Source organism: Pteropus medius, unplaced genomic scaffold, assembly GCF_902729225.1.
Source record: "Pteropus medius unplaced genomic scaffold, Ma_sr-lr_union100, whole genome shotgun sequence".
Lineage (NCBI taxonomy): Eukaryota > Metazoa > Chordata > Mammalia > Chiroptera > Pteropodidae > Pteropus > Pteropus medius.
In genome coordinates, this window is record NW_024352785.1 from 15,376,550 (window position 1) to 15,404,471 (window position 27,922).

The 27,922-nt window shown below is 38.6% G+C and overlaps 1 protein-coding gene and 2 long non-coding RNA genes across 7 annotated transcripts in view; 1 reads left to right on the forward strand and 2 right to left on the reverse strand.

The window, feature by feature from the left end:
- Window positions 1-5,437: 5,437 nt before the first annotated feature.
- On the reverse strand, window positions 5,438-12,135 carry LOC120590882 (uncharacterized). The gene is made up of 2 exons (XR_005649800.1): window positions 12,040-12,135; window positions 5,438-11,784 (listed from the first exon to the last, which is right to left on the reverse strand). It is a non-coding gene; the product is annotated as an uncharacterized LOC120590882 (long non-coding RNA).
- Window positions 12,136-12,181: 46 nt separating this feature from the next.
- Window positions 12,182-27,922, forward strand: part of SNX24 (sorting nexin 24) — a 134,355-nt gene continuing 118,614 nt past the window's right edge. The window contains exon 1 of one of the 4 annotated variants that reach the window (XM_039848552.1): window positions 12,182-12,356. In XM_039848552.1, the coding sequence (XP_039704486.1) occupies window positions 12,297-12,356 (60 nt within the window). In that variant the 5' untranslated portion in view covers window positions 12,182-12,296. Of the gene's footprint in view, window positions 12,357-14,657; window positions 15,258-16,367; window positions 16,846-27,922 lie in introns of those variants that run through there. The other 3 variants (XM_039848555.1, XM_039848551.1, XM_039848554.1) reach the window with 3 other exon arrangements.
- LOC120590881 (uncharacterized) lies at window positions 21,673-27,914 on the reverse strand. 2 transcript variants are annotated; one of them, XR_005649799.1, is made up of 3 exons: window positions 27,622-27,914; window positions 23,608-23,923; window positions 21,673-22,429 (listed from the first exon to the last, which is right to left on the reverse strand). It is a non-coding gene; the product is annotated as an uncharacterized LOC120590881 (long non-coding RNA). The 2 variants fall into 2 exon arrangements; XR_005649798.1 differs by having other exon boundaries at window positions 23,608-24,824.

Here is a 27,922-nt window from a genome sequence, read left to right on the forward strand (position 1 = left end):
ACAGCCAAAATTCAGTAACAGTAACTACTGATAGGCTGAGTAAACATCATCCTATTCTGAAAGAAGAGAGGTCACTGGTAGTGAGAAGGAAAGATAAACCTGTGAAAAGTTTGGTCACTGAGAACTTGGGAGGCATTTCCTTATCCGATTTAGTATTCAGGAAATGTGTGTGTTATGCTCACTCTGTGTGACATGTAGTCACTGTTTCAAAGTATTGAAAAAAAGATTTTGAATGGAATCATAATCTCCTTCCTTATCCAAAATCTAGAATCAAATATCATTCCTAACCCTCACAGTGAAGAATAGAAGGCTATGGTTTCAAATAATCAGGAAGTAGATAGTTGGCCAGACACAGGACTAGCAGTCGAAGGGAATTATAACAAGAGTGATGTGAATAATTATTTATTACTCTGTGTAATCAGGGCCATGGAGAGAAGTCATGGTAATCTGTGGATGAAGTCTGTCGGGTTTAGATCAATAGAAATACAATGCGAGCCACGTGTAATTTTAATTTTCTATAGCCAAATTTTAAAGAGTAAAAAAAAAAGGTAAAATTAATATTTAACCAAGTAGCTCCAAAATATTTTAACATGTAATCCAATATATTAAAAATTATTGATACTTTACATCTGTTTTTTTGTATTGTTTTTGATATCCAGTGTATATTTTACAGTTTTATCACGTCTCTATTCAGATTAGCCACCATTTAAGTGTCAGGTGTCATATGTGGCTAGTGTCTATGATACTGGGCAGTGCAGGTTTAGACAGTGCCTATGGAAATGGAAATAGAGAGTAAGTCCAACAGCTAGTTTGTTATTTACTATCCCAAATTGAGGGGAGAATTTGAAGCTAAATAAAAAGGACTAGTAAATGTTGCTCTTGAGGGCAGATACAGTTTAGGTGCAAGACTTGGTAGCATAGTGCTTTGCAAATAGTACTCAATATCTACTATGAATAAGTTGTAGCGATGTATTATCAGAAGGAAACTTAGAGTCTGTCTAGTACAGCCTCCTTATTTTACAAATAAGCAGATCCAATTATGATAGAGTTGATTTTACCTCTTAAATCTGTGTTAACTATAAACATTCTTCCTTGAAAAGGTATTGGTAAGCTTTTCAAGATTCCTGTTTTAATCATTAACAAAGAATTCTAGGAAGTCCTTTGGGATACAAAGAATTTATTTCTTCAAATTGTTCCTTCAGAAGTGGCTAAGAATAGAAGATCGTACAAAACAGGAAAGTTGTGGCTTGCTGTCTAATCTTTTAATGCAGATGAAGATACTAAAAATGCTCATCTTCCTTTCTCGTCACATAACTTAGAAATTCTCTTAAGGATTAAATGATTTTAAGTATTTTTCTTAATTGAGTAAAATGGAAACTTTGTAATTAAAACCAATTAAAGTGAAGCTGCCCACTTGTTAATACACAGAAAATTACTTTTTTATTAGGCCAGTTAATGGGATAAACTGCTTTAAGTGAGTACTTTGAGAAAAAAGTGGCTCTATTTTAAATTTATACATATGTAACTGTTTAAAATCAGACAAAATATAACATAACTAAATAATAAATTGCCTTTTTATTGCTTCCATAGTCAAGTCTCAAGTTATCTTGATTTTAACCTTTATTTATTTTATTTCCTAGATCTTTACTTCAAATATTTTCATTATATACGTGTATAAGTGTGTGTGGATTTGTATGTGTATGTAAATGTGTGCATTTACATACACACATTTGAATGTATGTAATGACAGTAGGCTTGTCAACCAAACTTAGTTTCTAAATTTCAGTTGAAAATGTTTCCCGGCCCCTAATAACTAAGACGTAAAGCAAAATACTTTCAGTTATGTTGCATAGACATCATTATTTTGCGAAGATCGACCTGAGTCAATTCTGTTTCTGAAATCTCCCTAAAATCTATTCCCTTCTCATTTCTACTGTTTCTCTCCCAGGGCCAAGATCTTTTGACCATGTACCAGAACTATCTTAAGTCTCCTGTGAAATACACGTTCTTTCAGTCTCCCTACTCTACCAGTTCTACAACCTGCTGCTAAAATGATCTTCTTGAAGAACTCTTCACAGTACTATAACTTGAATCTTCACTAGATACCTGTAGACTACAGAGAAAGTCCAAATTATCCAGAATCTTGTCTCCGACTACTGTTCCTGTCTTACCCCGTTTCCTTCACCCACCTTTTGCTTTAATCAAATGATGTCCCTATCTCGTGAACATGCTGTATGCCTTCCTGGCTCAATGCTGTTGTTACCTAGTCTGAGTTACCTTTTCCCCTTTACCAGCAATTGTTTAAATCCTGTCCATCTTTTAAGTCCACACCTTCTATGTATCCTCTATAGTCTTCTAACTAGACAGAGGCCAAGAATCTATCTTGATCTCACAAAAGAACTCTAGTAACGCTTTGCACTTTTCAGATTGTACTTATCAATGTCAATCTTAAATTATAGTTGTCGTGTTAACTGCCTTAACTAGTCTGTATGCTTCTTGAGGAATGTTATTCCTTGTTATTTCTTGTAGAATCTAGTATGGTATAGCCAAGAAAATGTAATGGACTGATTAAGAATATAGTTATACATCTAGCTTGCCGGTTTGAACCTGGCTCAGGAATCTACATCATTGATTCTGAGCAAGTTATATTTCTCTAAAATTCAGTTTCCTTATCTATGAAACAGTACCGGTGCTCCTTAGGGAGCTTAAGATAATCGATGTGAATTTCTCATCCATAGCAAGTGCTTAATAAATATTAGCTATTATGTATCCAGTAAGTATTTACTGAATACTTAATATTCCAACCAAAGTACTTGCAATTTATTTCACCAGTCTCTTCAAAACTGAGTGTATGCTTGACGAAGGTCTAAATGGGCTTACCAGAAGGGATCCCTCTCAGAACAGTTTGCCCCTGAGGTCTGCTCTTGGAGCCCTGGGGCTGAGGGTCATAGGTGGAGAAGAAAGCTTGCAGTCAAAATCAGTTTCTATTCATCCAACAATGGTTTAGAACTACCCCCACTGCAAAATACTCTAGTTAAATGAGTCTTGTCAGGAAATGAGCTAGAGACCTTTAAAGACACCTGGGACAAAGGAAAGAAGGGTGAGATAGAAATGTGGCAATTGCTTAGAGAAAGAAGTTTATTTCATACACAAACATGTAAGAATCTTGAATATGTTGTGAACTAAGGGAAATAGAATTCAGTGAAGAAAAAACATGGAGAACAAAAAGCACGACAACTGATGGAATGGCAATCACCCAGGAAAGTGAGAGTAAGGGCCTGACCACTGCAGTGGAAATAGGAAAGGAGAGAGTCTAGGGAAATGGAAATAAAAATGGGTGAATTTTATTTATTCAATAAATATTTGTTCAGTCTCTACTATGTGTCAGGCACTAAAGCAATGATTTGGGTTTCAGGGAAGGACAGGGATGTCTAGGATGATGCCCAGATTTCTGGCTTTGATGATTTATTTGATAATGATATTGCTGCTTTGATAAACTAAGATAATACATAGGAGGTGTAGGTTTGGGGAAAGATATTCTTAGGGACATGTTGTTCTTGAGGTACCTTTGGACACCCAACATGGAAATGTATGAAAACGGAAGTCAGGACTAGATATTGCATCATCAACTTCGAAATGCAAACATTCTGTAGTCCTTAAAAATCTTAATTATTAATGATGGCATCCTCAGAGAACAAATAGAATGAGATCAGCTTGCTGAGGACAAAATCCTGGTTAACCCTAATGTCTAAGGGAAGAATGGGGATGAAGAAGTCAGGTAGATGGAAAAAGCTCCTGAAAGGAGTTGAGATATTTTCTTCTTCTGAATCGAAAGGAAGGGAATGATGGGTATATTTGGAAATAAAGCCTGAATGGTTTTGTTTTCTTGGTGAAATAGGAAGTTAAGCCATCATCACGCAGTGACGTCAGCAGGAAAACCTAAGAAGATAGGAAGCCAAAAAAAGAATGGTACAGGTTTGGAAAACGAACAGAGATGAGTAAGAGTAAGAGGGCTATTGACGAGAACTGACTTTCAAATACATTTGGATATTATGAATTTATAATAAGCCAACCAAGGAAAGTATCCATTTCTTCAGCCACGTGAAAGCAGAACCTAAAACAGATTTCCAGATTCATTCAGGATTAGGGATTGTTGGGTGTGAGACAAAGTCTAGGAAGAAGGAATTTTTTTTTTAATGCCAGTTTATTAATTTTTTATACTATATATACATAATTTTATTTACTTTTTATTTTTTTATTTTCCCCCTTCCCCCTCGCTCCTTAGGAGGAAGGGATTTTGAAACAATTTAAAAGACTAAAGCAAGATAAAGGCACGAGAGGGGACAGGCACAATTGGGGGAATGTAGATGTGATGGGGTGAAAGAATAGATTTTCTGGTAATGAGGGAATGGGAGAGGAAAAAAAGCGGTTAAAAGGGGAAACTTCAGTTTCAGAAAACATGAATTTTTAGTATACTGGCACTTTTTAAAAAAATATGGCAAACAACTGTCTAGGGCTCTTTAGTAGTGTAATTAGGATTTTTCTGTGGATTCTCCGAATTTACCTTTTGATTTGTCAACGTGTTGACAGCGTTTTGCATGTCAATAAGTAAATCAACTTCAGTCTTCTGATTGTTAAATTAATGTTTATTTCATCAAATTAATACATGGACATAGTTTAAAACTAAACTATCATCAAAAAGGCTAAATAGCAAAACAGTGGCTCTGTGCCTCCCCTGTTCCCGTTTTCCCCAGTCCTTTAACACAGAGATGATCTCTTTCTACTCTTAGCTATTTCTTCTGCCATTTATATCCCTTCACATTTCTAAATAAAAATTCATATACTGCTATCTTTGAATCATCAGTTTTAGACATTATCTACTTAAGTTTTCATGGTAAATGAGAGTTTAGTTCTCTTGCACTGCCGTCTGTCTGCTTCACAAACTCATGCCCCCACTTCCAATGAAGTTATAATTTTTGGTTGAATCAGTATTCAATATTTGATCCTTATGCCTACACAAATGTTCACCGCTGAAAATTGTATACGTAATCAAGATTACCTTCCTTTTTTAAAAAATAAACTTTATTCTTAGAACAATATTAGATTTACAGAAAAAACGTGAAGATACTACACACACAGTTCCTACATACTCTACACCTAATTTCCTTTATTAACATCTTACATTAGCATAGCACATTTATTATAATTAATGAACCAGTATTGATACATTATTATTACTGGAGTCCTTAGCTTATTCAAATTTCCTTAGTTTTTACCTAATGTTCTTTTTCTTTTTCCAAGATTCCATCTAATATACCAGATTACATTTAGTCATGTCTCCTGCTCCTCTCGGTTATGACAGCTTTTCAGACTTTCCTTGTTTTCGACGACCTTTCCCATTTTTTTCTGAGGTAAAACATGCCTTGTTTTTTTTTCGTTTGGTCGGTGCTTTTTAACAAAATCTATTGCTAATTTTCCCCATGTCTTCCTATAATCTCTTAGTACATTTTCCCCCAAGACCACTCACATCAGGTAATCTAGCCATCCCAACTGTTTCCTTAGAGCCCTCTCTTTTGGGACTTCTATTTTCTCTGGACTGGTGCTCTCTGAGCCTGCGGTAGCCTTGTCCTTGGATTTCCCTTGCTCTCAACTTGGAACTGCCTTTCCCTTTCTATTGGGATTTATTCCTTATATCCTGGGTCTCAGTCTTTGCTCTTTCTTGGTTTATTCTCGTGCACTGGTGTAGTATATTCTCCAGTAGTTTCTTAGGTTTAAAAAAAAAAAAAAAAGGACATGGCAGAAAGCATTGTGAAAACAGCTCTCAGAATGTCTGCCTCATGCGTCAGGTTGCTGGAGTCTGGACCGGTTACCTTGTTATGCCTGGTACACAGTGGTGATCCCGAAAATTCTCTTTGCTTCTCTACTAGATATATCTTCTATTGTCTATACCTCATGTTTTCCTCTTTCTTGATTTATTTTCTCATTTTGGTGGATATAGAGAGTAGGTTCCTGAAAATGGATATGTAAAAAAATATGTTGAAAATCCTTTTCTCTAGAATTTTGAAAACATCCCTCCATTGTCTTCTAGCTTTATGTCGCTGATGAGAATTCCCAAACCAACCTATTTTCTGATCTTTTGTATATGAGCCGTCTGTCCCCACTCTCATCCTCAGTCTATAGGATCTTCTTTTATCCCTCGTGTTCTGAAATCTCACAGAGATTTGCTATAGTTTATGTCTGTTTTCATCATCTGGGTGCTTTTAATCTGGAAACATGACATTCAGTTCTGGAAATTTTCTTCAGTCGTTTCACTCATGATTTCCTCCCTTCTGTATTCTCTGTCTTGTCATTCTAGAAGACCCATTTTTTAGATATTGAATGTCTTGAACTGGTGCTGTTGTTTTTCTTTACTATTTTCCATCTCTGTCATTTTGTTCTACTTTCTGAATGTAGGTTTATGTTTTCTGATTGTTCCCATATTTCAGTAGTTTCCTGTTCTTGTTTCATAGATGCAGTGTCTTCCTGTATCTCTCTGAGGCTATAAGCAATAGTTTACATTTGATAGTTTTTAGTTTTTTTCCTCCCTGTTTCTGTTTCCTCAAAATTATTTTTCTATTTTTCTATTTTTCTTTCTTCTATGTTAGATGCTTTCCTCAGTTATCTGTTAATCCTTGAATGTCTCATCATGATTAGCAGCGGAGACCAAAAACTGATTGGAAGCTCTGAGTGTAGTCCTGGGCCAGTTGAATTTGAGTGTCATTGAAGAGCGATCTCATTGGGCTGTTTGTAGGGAATTTCCAATGTTGGTATCTCTAGATTTTTCCTCTTGAGCTGGTCAGATTTCCCAGAGGATACTTCTCCTGTGTCCTTCCTGGATGGTAAAGTTGTAGCTGCTAGCCTCCATAAGGTTTCAGCATTCATCATTCAACATGTATATGGCACTTATCCCCAGACTCTTCCATACCCTGAGCTAGGTCAGTGTATTTTCAATGCAAAGACTCTTCTACCCTCTCTCAAAGAAAGGTCCTCCACTTTCGTATGGAGGTGGAGGAGGGGATTAAGGGGTCTTCCTGATTCTCAGCTTTTCCCTACTCCTCGTTATTTTAGCCAACCACCTCCAATTTAGAGGTACGTGCTGTTCCGCGTCTCTGAGCCTTTTGAGTATTGTACTGTGTAAAGCAGGTTGATTTTCAGCTTTCCCACTGCTGGCTTAAATTTGGCTTTTTCTTGTTTGCTAAAACAGTTACTTCTTATCCATCTGCTTTCTTCTTAAAAAATATTGTTGCTGTCCTTTTTTCTTCTGTTTTTTTCCTATCTTTATGGGTTTTTTTTTAGAAAAGGGAAAATTCCTTGTAGTTTTACTGGGTCTGGAAGGAGTGAAATTAGTTATGTTCAATTTGCTGCCCAGATATCTCTACATCGGTTTTAACTGCAACATAGTATTCATAGTGTAGATACACCAATATTTTTATCCATAATATGATAAAATTTGTTTCAAAATTTTTGCCATCATAAACAATGTAGTATTCTTGTGCATACCTTTCCTGCCCTGCACATATGGAACTATTTCTAGAACTGAAATTTCTGGACTCAATATGCACCTTTAAAGCTACTTCCTATTTGTCATTTAAAAAGGCTGTCCTAGTTTACCATCTTACCAATAGTATCCATTTCCTTACATCTTTGCCAACACTGGAATAATCTTTGAAACTTTCGCTATTCTAAAAGTTGAAAAATTATCTCATTTTAATTTTTCATTTCTTTGATTACTACTGGATTTGAGCGTCTCTAATCATGATTATATGGTAGCTGGCCTCCACGATGGCCCCAATTAATTATTGCCTCCTGAGACTTAAGCCATACTGAATAGGGCTGATCTTTGTAACCAGTAGAATATTGCAGAAATGATGAAGTATGATTTCTGAAAGTAGGTGATGAAAAAGTCATTGTGGCCTCTTCCCTGAGCTTAGATTTCTTGCTTTGGGGGAAGCCAGCCACTGATGTCTTTAGGACATTCAAGCAGCCCTATGGAGGGGTCAGAGTGGCTAGGAACTAAGGCCTCCTGCCAATACCCAACACCAACTTGCCAGACATGTGAGTGAACCACCTTGTGTGGATCCTGCAGCCCAGTTGAGTCTTGAGATGACGGTAGCCTTGGTGGACATCTTGACTGCAACCTAACCTGCTCCCAGATTTCTGACCCACAGATACTGTGAAGGATAATAAAGCAGCTAAATGTTGGAGGTAATTTGTTATGTGGTAATAATAGATAATGCAGGTTTTGTTTTGGTCCATTTGAATTCTTCTGGAAATTGCCTGTTCGCACTGTGTCTATTTCCTATTGTGCCATTAAAAAAGTATAGTTATTCTTTACATATCAAACATATATTAATCCTTTGTTATACACTACTCTCAGTTTATTATTTTTAAACTTATGGTCTTTGGTTTATACTAATTTAAAATTCTTATCTAAAAATCTTTCCCTTAATGTCTTTGACACTTTGTATATTGTAATAAGACTTTGCCTGCCTTAAGGTTTTACAGCTTTGTTTCCTCATTGAGCTTTTTACTATATAAGGAATTCATTATAAAAACCTATTTTATTTTTCTCCCAGATGGATAGCCAATTATCTGTAAAGTACTTATTACACCATTTATTTAAATTATTTTTAACATTTATTAAAACTTTCCTATTTAAGCATTATTAAAACTATTTAAACATGATTTATTGAATAGCTTAATTTTTTACCCTCATGGGTTTGAAATACGATTGTTATTTCATACCATGTTCCCATATATCCAGAGATCTAGCTCTGGACTATTTGCTTCCCTTGATCAGTCTAATTTTGCTCCAGGATCATGCAAATTGTAATTACTATGCCTTTTAGTATGTCTTGATGTTCTACAGATTAACATCCCCTCGTTCATTTTTCTTCTTGTTCATACTTGTCCTGGCTAGTCATTTTTCAAATAATTTTAGAACCAGCTTATCACTTTTCTTAGCTTGTTGGAGCTTTGATTGTATTAACTTTATAGTCATTTTGGTGAAACCTTACATCTTTACAACATTGATTCTTCCCATTCAGGAACACGATATAATTATTTTCAGATCTTTTATGTCCTTTAATAAGTTTGAGGTTTATTTTTAGTTTTCTTCAGATGGGTCTTACACATTTACTGTTACATTTACCCTTAGACATTTTTTTTAATGCTGTTATTACTGAAATCTTTTGTTTTTCCCTATGTTATTTTCTAATTGGTTAATATTGGTGTATAAGAAAGCTATTGTATACAAAATCTATTGATTTGTATATGTCGATTTAATGTCTAGCACCTGTGAAACTCTTAACTAGTTATGCTTTTTGATTCTGTTCCATGTAGATTATTTCATCTAAGAATAACTATCTTCCTATCCAATATCTGTTATCTATTTCTTTTATCTGTCTGATGCATTGGCTAGGGCTGCCAGCGAAATGTCAAACGAAAGTTATGAAAGTATTGACACTACGATGATGCTTCCTCTTATGATATTGAATAAGATATTTGCTGTGGGGTTATGGTAGTAACCCTTTATCAAATTAAAGATGTTTCTTACTATTTCTAGCCTGTTAAAAATAATTAGGAAGAAGTATGCTGATTTATTAATGTTTTTCAGGATCTATGGGTATACTCATTTATTTTCTAATCTGATGGTGTTGAGAAATACGTCAGCGGATTCCTAACGTTTAATCATCTTTACGTTCTTGGAATAAATCTTATTTGGTCATGATGTGTTAGCCCTATAATTGAATGTTGAATGTGTAATATATTCTATATAGATTTTGGTCAAAATTTCTAATATGTTTATATTTAAAGCAGTTTATTATTAAATTTGCTTAAATATATTTCAACACAATACTAGGTAAATGTGGTATTTTTAGTGTAAGGATTTTATACCCAGATTCCAGCAAAATTTTATTATTTTGCTTATGTTAAGTTTTCGCTTGTTAACAGATTCTAACGTTCAATATCTTACATCTGTATTTGCCATGTATTTTTATTAATGTTTTGAGGAGATATTTAGCTGGCCTGTCACAGATTGTAGAGTCAGACTAAAAGGTTTATAGGAATGATGGGCTAATACATTCACCACTTTTTCTTAAGTGCTATTCTTTTCTCCCCTTCTTAGTGGTTACTCACAGAACCCTGTTAGAAATTTAGCTCATCTAATTATTAGCTAGTAATTTCATAGTTATTCTTTCTGAGCCTCAATTATGCCATCTGTAATAATTGAAATGATAACAATACCACTTATGACTGAGCCGATAGTCCCTCAAGAACACACTCATATATTAAGAGCCTGTGTACATTTTCAGCAAGGCAAAATTAAATTATACACAGCTATAAGTAAAATACAGCAAATAGGATTCATTCGGACCATCTGTCCAAATGGACTGATCTTCATGGACCCACATATTTCTGCCTCTCAAATCCATTGGGTAAATAGGTGAACAATGACAGACAAAATATACTAGCAGGCTGTTGTGGAAGGATGGTATAGAAAGCATATTAAAAGCTTGACCAGCAAGCTGTAGCTCAGGAATTCTATGATTACATAATCTCAGGTTACATTACCCACTCAGACTTTAATAACCAATCTTGATATTATTTTGGAGTCTTCTGCCATGAGCAGCCACTATTATTTTAAAAGTAAAAAAAAGGAAACACTCCTCAGTCCTTTAAAGTCCTATTGCACATAACACTTCCTCATGGGCTTCTTATGAAGCTTATATGAGACATGGTATGTAATAGCATCCAGCCATAGAACAGTACCTGAGCCTTCCACTGGTTTTGTAGAGACGTGTATTCAAATGCTAATATACAGTTTTCAAGAAAAATGTGCCAGGCTATATGCCAAAGGAGATAACATGTTTTTTTAAAAGGTACTTGCCTTAAAACCTAGGGCAGATAAATCAGTCACACATTACAGTGCTATAGTCACCGCAGGCTTAGGGGAACCTACAAGCTGGGCTCTGAACTCAGCATGGAGTCCATAGAGCTGTCCGCTTACACCAGGAGGTGGTGGCCAGCAGAAGAAAAGAGGAAAGGAAGTGAGTCACAGGGCACAGTTTATGCTGAGGCATGGAGTTCTGAGAGGCAGACACATGCTGAAACTGCAAGTGTGTGGGTGAGGAGGATGGGTCTTCAGATGAGGCTAATGGAGAAGGAGGAGACTTTGCAGGGTCCACATCAGGTAGTTTCTTAAAACAAAGGGCCTGATGATTTCTCTTTTCCATGATTTAAGGTCTCGTCAGAAACTTCAGAGTTTGCTAAATTGAAATGCCCCCTGGCCTCAAGTGCAAACTGAGTTAGGTTCAGCTGTTTGCCTGCAGCCTAAGAAGATCACTGGCCGAGGTCACTTTTAAGTGACCAAGTCACCTTCAAGTTTCTATTCTGCTCTGTGCCCTAACCTAAGGAAGAAACTCAGTTTACAAAGGTAACTTGATAATCCAGTTTTCTCAAGTGGAACACTGCATCTTTTAGATACTTTCAGATTATTAGGCCCTGGCCCGAGGGACAGATTCGGCCCTGACTGCCCTTCCTCCGCCGGCTCCGAGCCGTCTGTCTGTCTCAATCTTTGCGTCTTCTATTTTATAGGTAAAAAGCCCTATACACTTTACTTTAGAGGCAGCATTTTAGAATTGGAGCAAGAATCCAGAGCGTTTGTCTCAGTGACCGACCGATTTTCGGGTTCTATATTAAAATTCTCGGGTTCGACAGCTAACTCAGAACCAGACGCTGACCCTGGAAAAGAAAAACAGGAAAGTTTTGGTAAAAGTTGAAGAGTTCACTGTTAATGCCAGCCGAGAAAATCCAACCAACCGAAACAAAATGGAAACGCTCCAGGCTTTTCTATTTCTCGCGGTCTAGCAAACTGTTAAGGGTGGTGTCTTGCAAATTGCAAACCCAACGCACGCCCTAGCCCGAAGGGCAGCGAGCGCCCGGGTGCGGCCCTGTCCTCGGCGCCAGGGCCCGCACACCCCTTTTCTGCGGACTCACAGGTTTCAGGCCCCGCCTCCTCCAGGACCAGCTGATCGCCGCCTTTAGGCCTGGAGCCCAAGCGCCGGGAGCCCCGCGCCCTCTGCTCCCGCGCCCTCTGCTCCCGCGCCCCGGCCCGCGCAGAGCCGGACCCGGGCCGCGGCCACGCAGCCTTGGGGCGCAGGGCAGGGAGGCGGGGCGGCCGGCCGGGGGCGGAGCGGCGACCGCGGCTGCGAGCCCGCCCCCCCGCTCGCCCTCCGCCGCGGGCTGGCGCGGCCATGGAGGTCTACATCCCGTCCTTTCGCTACGAGGAGAGTGACCTGGAGCGGGGATACACGGTAGGCGCGGTCCGCGGCCGGACAGGACCCCGGGAGCCGGGCCCGCGGCCACTGAGCCCCGGAGGTGTCCCCGGCCGCCGGTGCCCGGCGCAGGGGGTCCCTCCGCTCCTTCCCCTCCCCCGTCTCGGAGGAAGGGCTGCGCCCCGGCGCGGTCGTCAAGGAAACGTGCACCCCTCCTGGGCGCGGCGGCTGCAGACGCCCAGGATCCCCCGATTCATTCCCTTTTCTCTCCCTGCCTCGCTCCGGGTCTTGGGGTGTGGGGGGGGGGAGGGCGGGCAGGAGCGACGGGGGTCAAGTCCCTGGTCGCGGGGCTCGCCCTTCTCCCGCCGTCGGCAGCCCGGGCTGCGCTGGTTTCTGGCACATCTAATGCCCAGACAGTAGTGGCTTCGGGGCGGGTTGATGTCGGCTTCTAAATTCTGTAGGATTCTTTCAGATGGGTAATATGCTAATTTAAGAAAACCATTTGTCGCTACTTATTAGCCAAAGTGAACACATATGTTGCCTTTAGGTCGTTTCCAATGTTTTCTAGTTCTGCTGTGCCGTGGAATGATGAAATCAGGTAGTTAATGAGTACTGGAATCACTGAGAAATGAAAAACCTGGCCCCTACTCTTAGCGAAGGCGTGGGCGGCGGGGGCGGTGACCAAGGCCTGGGATCTTTGGATAGCAAGTTTAGTTAGTAAACCGTAGGTGACTGATTTCCCAAAGAATTTAGACATCTTTCTGTAGACAGTCATTGCCAGAGAGAGAAATGCATCCAGCTGGGTAGAGCTTGGAAGAATTTATTTCCAGTTGTTAAAGAACAGGTGGGCTTTGGAGAAGATTTCATTAGGGTAGTCTGAAAGGATTGTTATTTTATTCACTTCTAATTCACTCACTTGCTAAACACCGGTTACATTAATTTGTGTTTTCATAGGGAGGATAAAATCACCCTCTCAAAGGAAGTTTTAGAATTAAGAATAGTGCTTAAGAAAAAAAAAAATACACGCAGTATGTGAGTTTTTAGAATTAAGTAGGCTGCTGGGTCGAAGTGCCCCAAAACAGGTACTCAGAGTGCCTTCCCTTAGGGAGGAACCTGCAACCAAGGGAAGCTGAGCTCCACGTGGCCATTCTTTACATAGATAATCCTTTCTGATGAATTAACATTTGGTTAAATAGTCTGTATCTCCCTTAAAAAAAGAGAAGGGGGTGTTGAACTTAAATTTGAACCTATTCAAGGCTTTTTTTCCCCGCCTTAGGCTTGAAACTCTGGTTGTCTTTCATTTTTCTAGGTACCTCACCTTCCAACAGCATGAACAGTCATAAGATCCTTCCATCTTTGGGGCAGTCTTTTAGGATCTAAAGATGAAAAGGCTGTTTGTCAGTGCTCTTGGTCTTTAGATGAAGGTAGTCTCAGTCTAAGCTAAAAGCTAATTACCTCCTCAAATAAGCACTTTTAAATAGATCAAAATTAAGGTTATTGGCCATTATTGATTTCCTTTTGTTAGAGGATCTGTGTTTTCCTTCCAAGTTTTTCACATAGTTTTTTATTGCTGGTATTATTTATTACCAGGCATGTGCCAGACTCCAGGTTGCAAATTAAACTGACTTAGAAGGAGCCCTTTTTAAACTTTAGCTTATATGATGAGCGTTTGTGTGCTTTTTTAAAAGTTTACTTTTAAAGAAAATCCTAAATCATTTAACTTGGTAACCATACTGTTAAGATACCTTCTGCAAGTTAATATATTTTTCCTTTGTGAGTTTGTGAAGCAGCTATTAGATACTTTATTCCCTCTAAGCAACTATTTTTTAATTGTACAGCAGTTTATTCATTCAGAAGATATTAACTGAGTGTCAGCTATTGTCTCTTCTAAATCCTGAGAATTTAGCATTGAATAATACTCCACCTTAAAAACCCCAGAGTTTAAAAATATCATCTTAGTTTCCTAAACAAGAAACTAAAATGTGTACTTGAGTGTAAAAATACCTTTTACTTTAGTGATTATGTTTGTGTGTTAAATTTGAGAAACGTCACATTCTAACAAATTCAGCGATAGAAAGTTTACAGTAGAAAGGGGTGGTCCTTCCTCCCTGCTTCCAGTCCTTTGTGCCCTCAGAGATAAAACATAGGTATGGGTGCTTTCTTAGGGAATTTCCCCCCATACTGTGAAAACAGCTTTCTTCTTTTTTTTTTTAGAATAAATGGCATGATTTTATATAACCGTCATTCTCCAACTTATGGATATCTTTCTGTGTCAATACTGGTAGGTCTGTCTTCTAACTACGAGCAGAGGGATCTCCCACAGAAGGAATGCGCCATAATTCGTTTACCCAGATTTCTGTGGATGGCCGTTGACATTTGCTTCTAATTTTTAGCAACTGTGTCAAATGTTGGAGTAAGACATTTCTGCACATGCTTTTTTATGCCTACTACTCGGATTTCTGTAGAACATTAACTAGAAGTAGTGCTTCTGAGGCATGGAGCAGCTCAGTGAGTTAGATGGGCAGGATTCAGGGTAGAGACTGGAGTTCTGAGTAAGTAGCAGGGTTATGCATGCAGAGTGATTCCTGACCGGGGAGAGACCAGCTCACTAGCTTTCGGCGCTACCAAGGTTGATGGACCTCAACTGCAGACAGTAGGAAGTCACTGGAGAGTTTTAAGGAAGGAAGTAATGTGATTAGTTTTGCATTTAGAAAGATGACCCTAAAGCATTAATCATTTAAGAGAAGCTTGCGAAACGACCAGAAAGAAGAGGGATGAGGTCCTGAATGAACCAGGCCGGGGATGAAACAAGAATCCCTAGGGCCTGGTGACCAGATGTGAGATGGCAGGGTGACTCCCATGGGTGTGGTTGCCAGTGACCAAATAGGAACCGAAGCAGGAAGAAAATTTCATCTGGGGACCTGTCGAGTTTTTTGTGGGGTGAGGCTATTCGATTTTGGAGTTGAGGATATATAAAGATCTGGGCTAGAAATATGGCTCTAGGGGAGTCATTCAGCATGGAAGATGAAAAAGCATAAAAGTTGATGCTGCAACTAAGAAGAGCAGGGGGAATGAGGAAAGAAAGTGGACTGAAAGTCGGATTCTAGAACTTGCATGAGCAAAGATTTACTAGTACAGCATCTAGAGGGAGCAGGAAACCCAGGGGTGTGAGGTGGGGAGAGAAAGAATGGTGATGGTTTACAAGAAGGAAAAGTGGTAGATGAAGCTGAGCGGTCTTGTTAGATGGGGATGGAGAACCATCCACTGGACGGGGAGGTGGTCAGCAGGCCCTGCGTGTTTTCAACTTTCAGATACATTGTTGGTAAAAACAACAAAACTAGAATTACTACTTAGGTAACAGCACAAAAGTTTGAATGTTTTAGTTTTCACTTTTCATAGCCGTATAAATTAAGGCATTGAATTAGATGATTTTTCAAGTCCATTTTAACTCAATATCTATGACTGACTGTGTTGTGCTTGTGCGAATATATCTTTTTCTTGGGATCTGGAGTCTTTCACTGATTACTTGATGTGTCATACTTTTCAGTACGCAAGGCAGCTTCATGTATACATGACCATAGTATTGAGATATATGCAGAGATCATTATTGTTTTCATATTTTATGGGTTAAAATATAAAAATAGAATAATATAATGAACTACCATATACCCATTACCTTCAATATTTCATAATTTTTATTTCATTTACCCCTGTTCATTCTTCCATTTTTAAAAAATTCTGGAATATTTTAAAGCAAAGTCAAGATGTAATTTCAGCTGAAATATTTCACTATGACTATGTGACAAAGAATTTCTAAATAACAACCAAAATGTAAATATTACCACAAAATTATCAGTACCTTTATATCATCTCAATTCTTAGTTGTTGTTGTTGTTTTTTTTTAACATAAACACAATGCAGATATTGCTTTAGAATCAACAGTGATCTGAAAGAAGTAATACTGTTATTTTGTATTTGTGAGAATGAGACAAGGAGGTCGAGTTAGGGGGCCTGGCTACCGGAGAGTGACCATCCTCTCTCTCTGCTTTCATCCTTAGAATAGCTTCCACCTGAGGATAAAAAATGGTAACAAGTGCAGATTTAAAAAAAAATTTCTTTTTGTATACTGCAACATTCAGAGGAAGAAGGGGTATGGACATTTTTTCCCCAGAAGCTCTGAACAAATACATCTCCCTTCATATTTCATTATCTGCAGTTGGTTTCCCAACCAGTCCCGTTGCCAGTGCGATCTTGTGTGCTGAATGGCTGAGGCTGGGGCTGCTTGAACCAATCACATGGCAAGGGTAGGATAACCAGGTGGAGTTAAAATAGGGGCATCTCTGGAGCTGGGAATGAGGTCAGTCCATTCCTGCCATCTAACTCTGGAGACACCACAGTGGGAGAAGGTCAGAAGGACAGTGAGAGCACAGTGTCCACAGCAATATCTTTCAGTCATCCATTGTAAGCACCTATGATGAAGGAGGCCTTTGTGTAGTGAGGACAAAGCTGTCACAGTGCTTCACTCATGGTAAGTGAACAAACAGCATAAGGGAATATTAAATATGTGTTGAGTGATTCAATCAAGTAGTGTAAGATTTCTTCCTTAAGGTACCAAAGGACAAGAAATACGGTTTGAAAATATTCTTGAACTTTAATAAACAATGCTACATTGATTTGAAAATCAAACTTTTTATAAGAATTGAATTTTGCAAATATGGTGCTTAGAAACTTGGGAACAGAAGTAAGTTTGAGCTAGAAATACATTTTAATCTTTTTTTTAGTAGTTTTTACTTTGTAATGTACCTATTTTTATGTAAACCTTTCATTTTGAGATAATTTTAGATTTGTAGAGAAGTTGCAAGGTTAATACAGAGTTCCCATATACCCCTCAGCCAGTTTCCTCATTGTTAACATCATGCTTTCCCATTATGTTGTCAAAACAGGGAAACTAACACTGGTACATTACTATTAAGGAAGCTCCAGGCTTTATTTGGATTTCACAAGTTTTTCCACTAAAGTCCTTTTTCTGTTCCAGGATCCAGTCCAGGATACCACATTGCACTGTTTCATCTGCTTTGATGTGCTACTAAGTTAGTAGTTCAAATTGTAGCACACTGTCTCAGAAATGAGGCTGGTGTGTATTAGAAATAAACCTGTACAGACCAAGTCAAATATGTATATTTTTAGATATTTCTTAGGTAACGTTTACCATTTGATAAAAGCCTATTTATAATACTCCACCAAAAGCTGTCAGTTTACACAGCCTAGAAGTGAAAAGCACAGGCTATGAACTCAGGTGTGCATTCAGATCTTGCCTCAGAAGTAGTCTGACTTTGGGCATGCTACTTAATCTCCCTGTGTTTTATCTTCCTCATCTGTAAAAGTGGGAAGAACACCAGTACCTACTTTATAGGGTGGTTTGAGGATTAAATGAGATAATCCTTGCAAAGTGCAAGGAGTAGTGTCTCTGGCCATGTTTGTAATTGATGCTTAGAATTTTAAGTAGGGACTGCTTTGAAGTTTACTCTTTTTAAAGCTCTAATGAGAATTAATAATGTAAACACATGTCCAGAAGAAACATTTATGCTATGTAAAATAAACTCTTCACAAATACTTTGAATACTTCGGAAGCAACAATTACATATAACCAACTGATGTTTTTAATACAACTTTCAAGCTGTGTATGTCAATTCAGGTTTAGGTTTTTAGCCTTGTTTACTACATATGTTTCTTTTTTTTTCCCTTGAAGATCATAAAGGCTACTATACTTATATAAGTGATTAGGAAATAGTATTATTGAGGGCATAGAGATACATAATTTCCACCTTCTCTATTTTCTTCCATCCCCCACTGCATCTCTCCAAAGCAAAGGAGCCATGAGGCTCATACCTTGCATTCTTATGCTGGTTTTCCAGGTAGTCGTTCAGATTTTTGATGGAATTTCCTGTTATTTTTGCTTTGTATATGTCTTTTTTGTTTTTGTTTTCCATCATTGTCTTGCCCCTCCTTCCTTTTAAAAGTAACTGTTTATTATGGAAAATTTTAACATAGATAGTGGAGAGAATAATGACCCCTTTACTCAGCTCTAAAAATGATAAACTCACTGCTGGTTTTGTTTCCTACTCATTCCCACTACTCCTTGCATGTCCTCCCTGGTTTCATTTTGAAGCAAATCTCAGGCCATTCTAGGAATATTTTCAGTTGCTGTGTTTAAAAAACAAAGGTTCCCCTTTTAAAATGTAATTACAAAATCTTTAGACGCTTAAAAATAAGCAAAAATTCATAAATGTCAATCCAGTTTTACATTTCCTTAATTTCTCCATACTTGTTGTTTTTCTAATGCAGTTTGTTTGAATTGGAATTGAAATTAGATTCACATAATGTGATTGCTTAATATGTTTCCTCAGTCTTTTTTAATTTATAGGTTCTTTTTCCACCTCGTTCTCTTTTTTTCTTTTATAATTATTTTGTTGTATAAACTGTGTTTATACGACATTTGTTCCTGTAGAGTTTCCCACACTGGATTTTGTTGATTATGTTTTTGTGTCATTATGAATACAGTTTTCTGTTCCTTGTATTATAAAAAGGTAGAGGCTTGATCATTTTCACATTTGACTTGTGATGCTTGCAGCCAGCATTGAAGAGCATTGCCCAGATCTAGTAACTCGTTAATGGTTGCCAAGTACTGGTGTTCTGATTTTATCATTCTCTCTTCATTTATTTATTGGCTTGAATACATATGTAAAATGAGACTTTGCATCATAAATTAGTTACTCTGAGGTGTAGTTTTTACAAAAAAAAAAAATGGTAGAATGAATCTTCGATTCTTTTATTATTCATTTTTCAAAATAATGAGTTGGTTGCCTCCAAAGATCACAAGCTTTATAAAGGTCATCACAGAGTCTTTCTTTTAAAAATTAGTGTTGTTATGAATGTGTGGCTATTAATATATTGGTTGTAGCTCACTTCCTTGCATTTATCATTCTTCTACACGTTTTGTCCCCTCTTTGGCCACTTTCAACTTTGGCTATGTCAAGTTGGGTGCTGTGTCCTGACACATCCTTAAGGGCCTTGGATAACTTCCTTGCTTTCTAGTTTAACAAGATATTCCATGTACATCTTTACCCTTCCTGTCCCAGATCTGAAATTTGATTTTTCTCTAAAGATCTCTAGCTGCTTTTAGTGGGAAATGGTGTTCAGAGACCATGATCTGGGCACAAGGTGTATACACTGACACTGGGTTTGTGGAAGTTTCTTTTCAGTTGTCAAAGCTAGGAATTTTTTAAGATAAAATACATGGTAAATTCAGGACAACATTTTTTTTCTTAGTCTCTTCTATTCTCAACTATGTCTTCTATCTCCCACACTGAAAATCTTGGTACTTTAGATGCAGAGATTGATAAAATTAGAATATCATATAATTAATAATTTACTTTCTCTCACATTATACACATCAGGGTGTCTTACTGAATCCAGCTTAAAACTTAACAAGTTCTTTTTTTCTTTGATCTATCTGACTAGGAGTATGTGATCAAATGACTCTGTTTAGAACCACTTAGATTGGCTCTTCTTTGTTTATGACACCAATCTAGCTACCCAGCCTCATTTTATTTTATATTCTTAGGGTTGTTTTTTTTTTAAAAAAAAATAATTTTGCTATATATTGTGTAAAGTGTATACTGTAGCAGGTTTACCTGCAGAAATCTAGCTTCTGTCATGTCCTTTTCACACTATTTTCTTCCTCTCCCATGGATGACCATTGAAAAAAGTTATGGTTATCTTTCCATTTTAAAAAAATATATCAACAAATTCAAATACTTTTGTGCCCTACTCCTTGACTTAGACTAAACAGTAGTGTATTAAAACATTTTCTTTCTCCTGCTTTTTTTTTTGCGATCACTACACAGGGGCATACACAAGATAGGACAGTCTTTTCTGTAACTGTTGTTCTCCGCTGTCAGCTGCAGTCACACTAGCCTTGTGCATGTGTGTTTTTGTATTTTTGTCAGTGTATCCTTTAGAATGGATTCCCAGCAGTGGGTTACTGTATCAAATAGTAAATGCATACTTACTTTTGCCAGATTTTACTTTTGTCAAATTCTCCTTTTCAGAGATTGTGCTATTTTGCATTCCCAGAGCAGTTTTTGAGAATGCATATTTCCTTACAAGTTCACCGACTGAGCCTGGTTTTAGGCTTTTGGATTTTTGCCAATCTGATAGGTGATCAGTGTTATCTCAGTGTAGTTCCCATGTGGTTTGCTGGTAAGTTCTGATGACTAGATTGGATATATTTGAAACATGCTAGTGTCTCCTAGTTGCTTTTTTTTTTTTTTTTGAAAGGAGGAGGGTGGGCCCTTGAAATATGCTGCTGACCTCTCCTTGTTGATTTTTATAAAAAAGGTAAATTATCCAGGTGTCTACATTATAGTTCTTATTCTAAGGAAGAACCAATATGTGAATTGAGTCTTACCAGTTGCCTTTCCTTAGTTCTTTGAATTTAGATGAATTCAGGAATTTAGAAATTGTTTTAGAAGCTGTAAATGTCTCCCTCTTCTATACCCTCCCTCTCCTCTCCATCTTGCTACTGGAAATTCATCTTATTGTCAGGATTACATAAAGCAGGTAAGCAAAAATTCAGTCTTGTGATTTTTTTATTATGTGCCTACCCTCTCCCAGGCATTGTGCTGGTATTGTGGGTGCAGGAGTAGCCACCGTGAAAGCTTGCTCTGGAAAGATGAGTGGGGTTTTGTCAGTTAGAGAAGGAAGATCATCTCAGCTTCTAGGAAGGGCATGGGAAAGGGTAAAAAGTATGGATAGGTGTTTAGGAGGGGTAGGTGGTGGGGGTGGGACTGGAGTTGGAAGGTCAGGTTGAGTGGTTTAGTTGGACTGTAGGTACCCAGATGCAGTTTTGTCCTGGAAACAGTTACAGAGTGATGAGAGCGGTTGTTATTTGTTTGTTTGTTTTTAAGAGGAACGAGATATCAGAGGTACCAATGACAAAAAATATATGAAAAAATAATCTCACTAGTAATTAAAGAAAGGCAAATTTGAAAACAAGGTTATTTTTTTTTTAAGTTAATAGGCAAAATGAAAAAGATTGATAAAAACCAGACTGAAGAGAATGGGGGTGAGGGGAAACAGGTTCTCTAACACACTGTGGGTGAAACTGTAGCTTGGAAGATCGATTTTTGAGGTCAGTTTGGCAATATTTATTAAATAAAATATTTACATGCCCTTTGACCCAACCTTCCCACTTTTTGGTCGGTATCCACAAATGCACAAGGGTATAGACATAAAGCTATTCATTGTAGCATTGTTTATAATATCAAGAGAAAATGGAAACCAGTCATTCACTTATTTAACAAATGTTTATTGACTACCTGCTAAGTTGCAGATACTAACTAATCTGCTTCTTGGGCACAATACAGTGGAAAAAAACAGTCATAAGTCTCTAACCTCAGAGTCAGAAGTCTCCTCTGGGAGTGAGATGGGAGTGTGCCCAGTGTGTTTTAGATATAGAAAAGAGTCCAGTGGGGTTGGACTGCAGTCAGAGAGTAGAGGGTAATAGGAGATGAGGTCATAGGCAATGTTGAATGAACTCAAAAAGAGTCAAGAGATTTGCTAGAAAATAAATGACGATTTATTCAAGGGTCATAGGGTTTGCAAACCAGAAACACTACAGGCAATAGCCAGAATATTCTGAAGGAGAAAGAAAAGTCCGAGAGTTTTCTAGTAAAAAGTACCTTGTTGAGAAGAATTAGTTCTACATTCTCAGTCCCTGGATTGGTCCAAGATGGTATTCTTCAGACGTCCAGTGGTGTAGACAATGGAACATTTTCTTCATGAGGTCCTTCATTCGGTTAATTGAAGGCTTGCTGTATGCCAGGCATTAACACACGGCACAATGATTTGCATCCAGGGATTGATGCAGGACTGGAAAGTTCAAAAGTTTAAGTACCCAGAGTTAGTTAAAACGAGAATCATCCTTTCCTTATGCTGAGCCCACTTGAATTTAATAATTTAGCAACTTGACCACAGTGATGCCATTTTATTTCTTCACTCTATTCCTCAGTAGTTCAGTGGGGCAGATAATGTGAGGTAGAGTGATAGGCCTGAAAAGGAATGAAAAAGCTTTTACTCTGAGAGCTGAGAAGCAGAGGAGCGGTGTGACTCAATAAGTTTTTACAGATGGAATTTCTTGCCCTCACATGTTGGTCATATGAATTTTGTTTCAAAAGGATCAGATGTGGCGAATAGACTATAAAAGGGTTGGATGTCAGCAGGGAGCTCAGTAGGTAGCTATTGCGGTATCCCAGGTAAAAGACGATGATGACTTAGAGCAGTTTGGTAGGTGGAAGTGGTGGAAGATGGTTGGACTGTGGGTAGCTTTTGATGATGAAACCAATGGGATTCATTGATGGATTGGATGTGGAGTGAAAAAAAAAAAAACAACAACAGGATAACACCAAAGTTTTTAGATCGAGCAATTGGAGGAATGGTGACAGTGTTTATTGAAATGTGGAAGGATTTAAGTAGAGCAGATTTGAGGGGATGGATCAGAAGTCCTATTTTTGGACATGCTTAATTTGAAATGTTTGACCAAATATCTGGGCATTCTGTGACCCAATCAAATTGACACATAAAATTAACCATCACAAATCCACCCCTGTCAATTTGGCAACCATACACATCTCTTTTTTAAACCATAGTTAATCTCTAAGTAAAGATAATATGAACGTCATAATTTGGCCTGACATGATACATCTATCCTGCATACAACTGAAAACATACTAACTCCTTCCACAGAAGAGGAGGTAAAATCTTTGAGTCATGTCTACTTTTTTCTTGATATTAAATACTTAAATATTATGACATAAAGTCCACACATCTTATGTTACATAAGGGGATAAGTGAGGGAAGAAAATAAAAATATTTGCTTTATATATGTGACTATGTATATATATTCACACATACAACTATATTCATAATAAAATACAGAGGGAATACTCATGACACAGTCCTCACTTCTGTAATTGGTCATGTGCTTGTAGAAAGTATTTCTACCTTCTTGAACTACCCACTCCATATTTCCTTTGCCTTCAGTAAGCACCTCAGCAGGCCCTGGTTCTTTACCAGGTAGAGTGACCCAAATCTTTATACCTGAAAGGTCTAAGATGTTAGTAGTCCTGCTTGAATTAGATTGTTTTCAAATTGACTTTAATCACGGGGCATTGTAATACTACAAGACACCCTGAGGAGTCGCCTGTATTTCGGACATTCTCTTCCTTACCTCCATTGTGGAGTAGTAGCCAATTTCCTTTTCACAGTCAGGATCAGTCACCCTCGTCAGCACAGTAACTCCCCCTGTGCCCGTTACTTCATAGACGTTAGGAACTGAAAGTGGCCAGATGTCAGTCGTAACTTCCAGTTCAGTGGAATCATTGTTGTATCTTCCGGTGGGGGCATTCTTCCCCTTGGAACTAAGACTTCTCGGCCAGCAGAGCATAAAATCATGGGAACAGGAAGCAAAAATTTTGCCAGCAAGGGTAATAGTGAGTGGTGTTGCTCCCATTTCCACCTCTTGATTCCTAGACTTGGGAATCTGGCTATTGGAGTAACAGCATCATATATTAGATGCTGGTTCAGAGTATAAACAGCCTTCTGGAGAACCTTGTCTCAGCCTTGCAAGTGCCATGCAGCTGGCACTGTAACTGAGTCTGCAAAAGGCCATTCCACCGTCCTGTCAAGCCAGCCGCTTTGGGAGGGTAGGTAGCTTGGTAAGGGCAGCGAATTCCAGGGTCATGGACCCATCGTACCACTTCATTTGCTGTGAAGCGAGTTCCTTAATCAGAAATAATGCTGCGTGGAATGCCGCAATGGTGGATAAAGTATTCCAGTAAGTCCATCGTAGTTGTGGCTAACGCATTGCATGCAGGGTAAGCGAGTCCATATACAGAGTGTCTATTCCAGTAAGAACAAAACACTGCCCCCTTCCATGATGAGAGCAGCCTATTGTAATCATCCTGCCACCAGGTAGCTGGCTGATCACCTAGGGGAATGGTGTCATATCGAAGGCTCAGTGTTGGTCTCTGCTGTTGGCAGATTGGGCCACTCCTCAGTGGCCACAGGCAGGTTGGCCTTGGTGAGCAGAAGTCCCTGTTGCAGAGCCCTTGCATAACCTCCATCCCTGCCACTGCAGCCACTTTGTTCATGAGCGCATTGGATGTTGACATAAGTGGCTGGGGAGAGAAGCTGACGGGCATCCACAGAACAAGTCATCCTACTCACCCGATTATTAAAATCCTCCTTTGCGGAGGTCACCCTTTGGTGAGCATTCACATGGGACATACGTGAATGTGGGAGTTCCCGGTGGAAAGGATGAAAACTCGAGCACATAGCAGCCGGTCTGCCGCCATTTGGACCTCCCTTTTTGAAAGCGAGACCAAGACTCCCATCCTACAGTCTCAGATGTGCATCAGAACTGCTCCGGATTGATACATTTCAAGTCTGTAAATATAGACACCGACGCCATTTAACTTAATTTAAGAACTGAGGGGAACCGAACCCTCCACGCCGAGAGCTGCGTGCTACTGCATTCAAATCAATACGCTAGCTCCAGGGTTCACGGCTGCGGCCTGAGGCAGTGCTTACAGTGTTGGCAGCACTTTGAAAGCGAGTCTGAATGGACCCACATGTAATCTGCTGTGAAAACCCATTTGTACAGTGTGTTTCATTTTTTAATGTGTGAAAATAAAGAAAAAGGATTTCTATACAAGTTAAAAAAAAAGAGAGAGAGAGAGGTCTATCTGCGTAACCTCTTTCTCAGATTTCCTTGTCACCCGTTTTCCAGTCATGTTCTTTCCAGCTCCCCGACCATCTAGCCAAACCATTGGGCACAGCCCATGAATCATGTATAATAGCACATCTGGCCATTCCTCCCAAGCAAAGTGAACAGCCAGGCACACGGCCTGGAGTTCTGCCCACTGAGAGGATTTCTCCGCCCCACTGTCCTTCATGGATGTCCCAGAAAAGGGCTGTAGTGCCGCAGCTGTTCACTTTTGGGTGGTGCCTGCATATGGTGCAGAATCATCTGTAAACCAGGCCCAAGTCTTCTCTTTCTCTGTCAACTGATTGTGGGGAACTCCCCATGAGGCCGTAGGTGGGAGAGAGAAAGTGCTGTAACAGGAGTGGGAACCGTGGGCATTTGGGCCACTTCTTTAATTTACTGGTACCTTCAGGGCCTGCTTGGGCCTGATCACATATATAACCACTTCCATTTGATGATGGAGTGTTGCTGTGCTTACCTAACTTTATAGCTTGGTGAGTCAAATAACACCCAGTTTGTGATGGACAGCTCAAATTGCGTGGTAACGTGGCCCATGGTTAAATTTTCAGTCTCTAGTAAGGCCTAGTAGCAGGCCAAGAGCTGTTTCTCAAAAGAGTAGCTATCCACAGAGGATGGCAGGGTTTTGCTCCAAAATCCTAAGGACCTGGCAGTGCGATTCCCCTATAGGAGTCTTCCAAAGACTCCAAACAGCATCTCTGACTGTCACTGCCACTTCAAGCACCACTTGGTTCTGCTGGTCCAAGTGGCAAAGCAGCTTGTATGGCAGCTTGGGCTGGTGGCAGAGCCTTTGCTTGTTCTGGGCTCACCTCAAAAGGAACTAGCAGCTTTTCAGGCCCCTCGGTAAAGGGGATGGAGTAACAGACCCTGAATATGTTGCCTCCAAAATGCAGAGCTCCACCACGTTACGGAGGGCAAGCTGCTTTGCTCCATCTACAGGTTTAAATATTAATTTCATCTTTAAAAAAAAACCTTCATAGAAGCACTCAGAATGTTTGACCAAATACCCCATGGTAAAATTAACCTTCACACTTCCTTCTAAAAATGAAATATATACTTCATTCATAAATAAACATTTTAGTGTTTTCCTTTTTTTTTTTAGTTCAGGTGAACATAACATGTGAAAACAAGCTGTTATATTTTATTATCTCATATTTATTTTAAACTATGTTTAGTCCTTCAGTCGGAAGGATTTTTCTTTGGATGGAAAGTTTCCGTCTTCGTTTTCTAAAAGTGATCATATTGTAGAGAATAAAAGTTTATAGGAAAGGTCTGTTTTCCTTGTTTATTATTAGTGAATAATTAGATCTCATTGTCAGTAAAATTGATGGTTGCAGCTTCCAAACTATTGAGCCTGTGCTAATAAATGCAACAGTTGTTCATAATTTGGTGGTAAATGACCTTTAAATGTAGACATTTACAGAGGCTGTCCTTGGGGAACAATTTAACTTCCAAATGACACCCCTGAGTACTTGTTATCATTTAAATATGCTTCTTTTTGTCAATAACAGAATAACAAATACAGGTTAGATTTCTAATGTTGATTCAGATACCAGGAAACCTGCTGAATAAATTAGTGTACATTTGATTTATATTGACCAAAATTTTTTACATTGCTGTGTTACAGGTCAAGGTGACATGCATTTAAATGCATTGTAGAGCAGAGGTCCTGCTTGACTGACATGAATGCTTACACTGTTTTTAATTAACTTTTAAATATTATCCTAAAATTCCTTCTCAAGTACCAATTATTAGGAAGAAGATTGAAGTGAATTTAGGACATTAGTGGAGACCTTATTTTAAAAGTCAATACTCTTGATCTTTCCCATAAAAATTATTGGAGTAAATTATTGCCACATTTTATCTTATAATTTGTATGGAAATCAGATCTGCTTTTCTCATTATAGACTCTGAATTCATTGTCTGTGAATTTCTCATTGATAGTTTTGCAGAAATAATCTGAGATAGCATTGAGAAAAGCAAAGTAATGAACAAAATCTTACCTAGTACAAGAAGTACTTTATCAAGCAAATGCATTTTCTTAGTGTTATAAACTTTTTTTGTTGATGTTGACATTTGTATGTGGAGGGAGGGTGGTTTGCAGGGTGAGGATGCAGATTAAATTTGTCAGCCATTCATTAGTAGTCCAGAGTAGTATATGTTTTAGGGAAGCTGATTTGCCCTTTGAGTGAGTATCTTGACAATGAATGCTGCTGCTTTTACACGTTAAAATTGTTGGATAAAGAGCATTTTGCTTTCCGTATAGAATTTTTCTCATTATATTACTTGTAAGAAGGTTTACGTCAATCAAAAAGTGTGCATGGGGTACTTGGGGTAACCTGCTGAGCTTTGCTTCTCAAGGAGCTGCACATGAAAGCCAGCACAAAGCTACTCTGCTTTAAAACTTTCTGTATGAACTCTTATCCATGTAAGCAAAGAAGCGCAGTCAACTTTACCCACCTCTAGTGTAGGGCAGCGTTCCTGGGATGTCAGTTTGGTTTCAGCCACACTGAGGTTCTTTAGACTGTAGCTTCATACTTAGGTTTCACATGCCTAAAATAGCATCGACCCCATGTTGTCCAAGAGGGCAAAAGAAGTGGCAGTGTTGAAAATGCTAATAAGAGAGAAGAGGAAGTGGAGATAATAAAATTGAAAGTGGTGAGAGAATGACAAATGTTGCAAGTGCATATGAGATGAATCATTCAATAGCAGGAATGATTCTGGAGGACAAAGGTTAGAGTCATGCCGTGTGTCCGTAAAG